We start from the raw sequence: 6259 nt of genomic DNA, 5'->3' as shown, positions 1-6259 counted from the left end.
GGGGAACTGAAGGTTTTACAAAGGGTACAGCACTAAAATATATTCCCTAAAATAAGCATGTATATTAAAAAAGGACTATATTATAGTTAACTACAAATAGTTGTCTATAACATTATAACTTATAAATTTTGCACAATTGTAGTAATAAATGAATACATTTATCACATTGGGGGTTTATGTTAATGTGCATATAGTGCATATACCGTTGCCTTTTTCTCAACCTGGAAATGAAAGTCAAGATACTTTTAATAAGGATTGCTATTTGAAGCTTTTCAGGTAGAGTTATGGAAAGATGACCAAAAAAGCCCCCCTCCGCAGGGTAAATACATTTTTATAGGTGTTAGGAAATCAGCATAAATGATAAGAAGCACCAATTAGGAAGATAAGTGGTTATACAATTGCCCCACAGGTCAAATCTCTCTCTGGAGTACCCCCCCGCCAGCATGGGTTGCACTTGTCCATGAAAATGTATCTCAAAGAATTACTCTTAACTTTGGTTCCAAGGAAGAACCAAGATAGTACTGGGGCTGTGCACCCTGTAGGGCTTGGAGCTCTGGAATTTGTTTTGTCTTTCTGGTTAGGGAAAGACCATGGAAAATAACTGGGAAAAAAAAACATTAATACAACAGGCCACAGAGCTCCAACTACATGGGCATAGAATACAGAGGACATATAAAAGGAAAAAGGCAAAAACCAAAACATCAGTGCATTCCATAAAGTTTGATTTACAGCTCCCAAACAGAGCTTTGCGGCTCTGAGCTGGACAGAGATGATCCAGCTCAGACCTCTGCTGAAAGGGCAGTAACACACTCTACTGCACGTGCTTGGGCTGGTCTGCGCAGGCCCAGGCAGATGCCAAAGCTGCTCTTCACAGCCTTCTCCCTTCTCCTGCCCCTCTGCCAAGTGCAGCAGGCCTCAAGCACTGAAAGGAGCACAGGGACCCAAAAGGAGACAGTTGTACCCAACTCACTGGGGGTCCTGGGGAAGCCTCTCTTATCCAAAGGCATTTCCCATAATGTATAGATACCCTAACCCCAACCCTAACCCTAACCTTAACCCTATACCTAACTGTACCCTAAACCCAGGAAACCATATTTCATTTCATGCAAGGCTCCTTCTTTCTTAGCAGACACCTGTCTGTCAAACCAGGACAAACTGCAACACGTTGTGCAACTGGACCTGCAGGACAAGGACTGTTTCAGCCTCGTCTGCCCTTGTTCCCCTATTACACTGGACACAACACAACATGAAAGAAAACAACAGCACGGGCCCTTGTGTCCCAGGCCTTAATTTTCCTCACTAAAGCTCCACTGAGACATGGGGGAAAGTGAACAAGACAAACTTTATTAAAGCAAAATGAAGCAAAGGCATGAGCTGGAAGGGAAAGAGGATGGGCTGAAGGGAGGGAGCTGTCACAAGGGAAGGAGGCAGGCTCAGCTGGGAGCAGCAACAGCAGAGTCTGGAGCTGCAGCAGCATTGAGAGGAGGAGACACCTCTTCTTTGCCAGGCGCTTGAAGGGCTGGAAGAAAGAGGAACAGAGCCATGGTCAGAGCCGGGATCCACACAAGAGCCCAAGAAGAACCTCCTGCCAGGACCATGCCAGCCAGCTCTTGCCATGGCCTGGAAAGAGCAGGAGGAAGTGGGATCAGCAGCAAGGTGCTGGCCACAGATCCCCCACGGCTCCTTGAAACCTCTGAGTGCTCTGCCCACGCCGTCCCTCGTGCACAGGGAGCAGAGCCCTGAGCAGCCGCACAGGGATTGCAGCTCCCCCGCCACACGCTGCCGACACCGCACTGCCCTGACTCACCCTCACGGATGGGCTGGAGCTCTTGCTGCTGCCCCGTCACCTTGTGCCTGAAGATCCCTGGGAACACAGAGCCTGTCGTAGCCCCAAGCAGCACAGCTGCCCCCACGGGCGCAGCCAGCCCTGAGGCCACACGCCCTCCTCCCCCGGCAGCGCTCAGCCCGGGCATGGCAGGCAAGGGACCCCGGGCTTGTGGAGCCTGCCAGGTGCCAGGGCATTGGGCAGCCAAGCCTGCTCCCTGGGGGACATGAGCAGTCCTCACCTCTGCCACATCCTGGTTATCGTCATGGCAGTAAGGGAACAGTGCAAACAGGCTCTGCTTCACAACTGTCTTCAACAGCTTTGTTCCCTTCTTCGCTCTTAGCTGCATCACCTTTTCAAACAGCTGAACGGAAAGCCGCTGCACATGCCAGTTGTCCTGGTGGCAAAGGAGAAAAGGAGGCTTCACTATCAACTTTTCTAGGCTCACCTGGGCAAAGGCCCAAAATCCACAGGGCACAAAGTTTCTGGGCAGCATGCAGTGCCTGTGGCTAGGGGCACAGAGCCTTACATTCTTGAAGAGCGGCACAAGCATCTCAGCCAGCATCGGGGCAGTGGTGCTGCATCTTGAGGACACCAGGATGTCTTTGTCCTGGAGCACATTCATGAAGACAGAGAGGGTCATCCCAACCACCTCTCCGTCTGCATCACTCAGGAGCTCCAGGAACTTTGGTGACATTTCACAAAGGGTTTCGGCCTGTGTGGAAGGCAAGGCTGTGCTCAGAATCCATGAAGGCCTTCAGCACTGAGACCGCCCTGGCACTGCACCCTGCTGCTGCTGCAGGGCCCAGCAGCCAGAGGCGCATCTTGAAGCACTGGGGCAGCAGAACTGGGAGCTGCTGCCTCAGCTGCCAATGCCCAGCCCAGCCCAAGCTGCTCTGCTCCTCAGCCCCACGCTGCCAGTGCGGCCTCAGCCACTGCCCCCTTCTCACCATCAAGGGAGACTTGCTGAGCGCCACGAAGCCTCTGAGCGCCAGGCGACGCCTTGCCGTGCACTTGCTCTGCAGGTGCTTGGACATGATTGTCAGCATCCTGCGAGCACACACGTTCAAATCCAGACAGTCCAGGAACTGAAAGGCAAAGGGCAGTGACAGGGGAACAGCTGGCAGGAGGCTGCAGCTGCCCAGAGCCAGGCCCAGGCAGCCGCACCAGGTGCAGCACTGCGTCAGGCGGCTGCAGCTACGAGAGGCCAGAGAGCTGGCAGGCAGCTCAGGCAGGCAGCGCTGGCCTTCAGGCTCACCTCCACAAGGAGAGCCAGGGCAGGCAGATCCCAGCGGGGCTGCTCCCTGACGAGCAGTTTGAGCAGGCAGATTGTCATTGGTGTACATAGGTGGCTCAAGCCACGGCGCACCTCCCTGGCAGGGGGAAAAAGGCACCAAGACCCTGAGCCAGGCGGGCAAACCTGTGCCAGGACTGACTCACAGAGCTGTGATCTTTGCCCAGCACCCTGCGAGGGGACGTGGACCCTTTTGGACGTGGCTGCTCCCAGGCACCCTGCTCTCCCAGCCTTTTCCAGTCTGCCCTGCTGTCCCTCAGTGACAAGGCCCTCCTGCCCACAACCACAGGGGCTGTGTGGGGCACTCTGGGCACAAATGCCAGGGGCTGCAAGGAGAAACAGTCTCACCTGGCCAGCAGACCCACTGCATAGTGGTGGGTGTCGGCACAGAGCAGGGTGTCCCAGACACGCTTGCGCTCCAGAGCCAACAGCCCCTCATCGTCACACCACAGGCGGCAGAGCAGGGCCTTGATGTTCTGCACCGCAAATCTGTGTGCAGAGCAAAGCCCAGGTCACGCTGGGAGCACTGGCTCTGGGCACAAGGGCGTGGGAAGGACAGGACAAGTGGGACCTGTTGGGCTTAGTGGGAAGGCAGTGTTCCTCCCAGCACGCTCTCCAGAAGTTATCGACCTCCTCCGGTATCTGCTCTGTGGTGACGAAAACTTGGAAGAGCAGAGACACCAGCAGGTGGGCGGAATGAAGTTTTATTGTGTGCTGGCACTCGGGCACCTTGGCAATCACCCACAGCACCAGAGTTGCCTGCAAAACACAAACCACCTTCAGCCAGCGTTCAGTGCCGGGGTGCCCCTGTGGCCAGGTCTGGCAGGGGGAGCACCTGGCCTGATGCGCCTGGGCCTTCCCTTAGGCCAGGTTTCAGCCCAGTGCCTTAAGCAGGAGATGCAGGATGGGGAAGGGATGGAGAGCTTCTGGAAAGGGGACCCGGGGGCAAGCAAAGGCGAGTTTCAGAAACTCACAGCCAGGGCAAAGACAGCCTTGTTGTCCCCACTGGAAGTGGATCTGCTGTGCAGTGGCCAGTCCTGCATCACACTGAGCAGTGTTGGAAAGACACTCTCAGCCACTGGTCCCCAGGATCCTATGGTTCTCCATATCATTGCAGCAGCTCTGTGGGACCAGAGCTGCATGTCAAAGGGATCTCAGCCCCAGTACCATGGCCTGTGCAGCTGCAATGAGGCTGGGTGACAGAGCCGCGGTGCCCCGAGGGGCAGGGAGGGAGCATGGCAGCGGGCTCAGGAAGCAGAGGGACCTGTGAGTGCTGGAGCTCTCTGCCTGTCTGGCAGAGCCCACTGGACAGGCTCTACAGGGCCATGGGCTCTAAAGGCCGGTGAGCTCTGAGCTCTCAAGGCAGTTATGCCCCATACCTGTCACACGATGGGGCACAGCGCAGCAGGGCCAGCACCACCTGAGCAGGGTGGTTTTTAGCCAGTCTCAGAATGTTCATGCGCATGTGGGCATCCACAGTCCCACGGGACACAAGCCTCTGGTGAATGTCCCTCACCATGGCTGGCACCTGGGGGAGGCATGGGGAGACTTGAAGTGCTATCCAAGGGAGCAACTTCCCAAGTTTCTCCCAAGAAATGATTCCCTTCCCACCACACGGTGCTGGCCTAAAAGGCCGAGGTGCCCACTGGCTGTGGTTTGAGGGGCCGCGCCATCCTGGAAGGCCTCCGGGCCTGGCCTCAGGGCTTACCTGCTGCTGAGAATGAACACCCATCTGCTTGAAAAGATCCGGGGAGGGAGCAAGAACCAGAGCGGGAGTGGTGTTAGTCTCTGAGATGTCCTGAGCCACTTCGGAGTCAGTGTTCATGATGGCCACATCCCGAGTCACTGCCATGTGAACCATTGCCCTGTGAGAGTTTTCTGTGCACTCTGTGGATGCTGTGCTAACATCAGGCTTTGCTTGCTTCTCGCTCAGCCTGGAGTCAGCCTCAGCTGCGCCTTCAGTTGCTTTGGTGGTGGCCTTTCTACGCCGGGTGCTCAGGAACCTCAGCAAAATCTGCAGCAGAAAGGAGGGCAGGAAGAGAGGGACATTCCATAGAGAGTTCCAGGTGTGATGCTGGGCTGTGCAGTGACAGCAGGTGGGGTTGGCTGCAGGTACCTGAGCTGCTCTGCGGAAGCGGCCACGGGCGGGGTCCTGCTCTTGTGTCTGCTCCACGGCTGCATCTAGCAAAGAGGGAGCACAGCCAGAGCTGAGGGGCTGTGGGAAAGGCCGGACAACACAGACGAGGCCTGCACTCCCCAGGCAGGGACAGCCCAAGGATGGCCAGGGGATGGAGCACGGCCACCACCAGGGAGGTAAGCCCAGCCTCTGTTTGGTGCTGTCCGTGGGCATATCCACAGGGGAGGGCACGGCACAGCAGGGCATGGCATGGGATAGTACCAAGCTGGCTGCAGGCAGAAGCCCTGTGGCCCAGCTGTTCCACTTACCATCCAGCAGTGGCTGGAACTGCTCTGGCTCATCAGTCTGCTGTGCTGGGGCAGCTGCATGGCCTTGCAGTTTTTTCCCCCTAAACACTCTTAAGAGTTTGAGCACTCTGCCTGCCATTCTAGTCTGCCCTCAAGGGCACCTTCAGGACATATGCTCCAGAAAAGCTGCCAGTCAAGCAGTGCTGCAGTCTGGCCGCAAGGCCAGCCGCAGGAGCAGTGCCTCGGGAAAGCTCTGGGTCAGCAAGGAGCGAGCTGGCTGCATGGGGCTCCTCACAGCACAGCTCTGGCACGTCCTGTCCCATCACATGCACCGAGCACTGTGGCGTGGCCGCGTCACTGCCAGCACCTGTGTTACCAAGCGCCCGCGTCACCAAGGCCCTTGGACACGCTGCCACGTGCCCTGAGTTCCACCCCATCCCGCCCAAAGTGTTCCATTTTAGAAGCAATCTGTTGCCCCGAGTATCTATAACAACCCAGGACACACTAAGATCAACAAAGTCCGCAGGGAAGGACTCTAGACGGTGCTGGGAGCCCACAGCCCAGCTCGGTGCTGCTGTCTTTGCACTTGCAGCTCCCAGGAAGTCAAATGCAAATGCATATTGCCAAGAGTTAAAACCCACCAGATAGGGAGGATGTCATTAGGGTGTGCATAAAGGCCTCTGAATTCAAAAGAGAGCTTTGGGGCTCTGAGCTGG

At 56.2% G+C, this 6259-nt stretch overlaps 1 protein-coding gene across 2 annotated transcripts; it reads right to left on the bottom strand.

Moving 5' to 3' along the window:
* Window positions 1–742: 742 nt before the first annotated feature.
* On the bottom strand, window positions 743–5973 carry LOC130265601 (uncharacterized). 2 transcript variants are annotated; one of them, XM_056514783.1, is made up of 13 exons: window positions 5565–5973; window positions 5236–5300; window positions 4828–5133; window positions 4499–4647; window positions 4094–4241; window positions 3691–3878; window positions 3468–3608; window positions 3084–3198; window positions 2776–2913; window positions 2355–2540; window positions 2067–2222; window positions 1808–1864; window positions 743–1519 (listed from the first exon to the last, which is right to left on the bottom strand). In XM_056514783.1, exons 1-12 carry the CDS (start codon window positions 5680–5682, stop codon window positions 1844–1846), a joined length of 1731 nt encoding a protein of 576 aa, XP_056370758.1. In that variant the 5' UTR covers window positions 5683–5973; the 3' UTR covers window positions 743–1519; window positions 1808–1843. The 2 variants fall into 2 exon arrangements, with proteins under 2 accessions (XP_056370758.1, XP_056370757.1); XM_056514782.1 differs by lacking the exon at window positions 5565–5973 and having other exon boundaries at window positions 5236–5536.
* Window positions 5974–6259: the final 286 nt, after the last annotated feature.

This window comes from Oenanthe melanoleuca, chromosome Z, assembly GCF_029582105.1.
Source record: "Oenanthe melanoleuca isolate GR-GAL-2019-014 chromosome Z, OMel1.0, whole genome shotgun sequence".
NCBI lineage: Eukaryota > Metazoa > Chordata > Aves > Passeriformes > Muscicapidae > Oenanthe > Oenanthe melanoleuca.
Note: the sequence above shows the minus strand (reverse complement) of the source record. Positions and strands in the feature narration are given on the sequence as shown.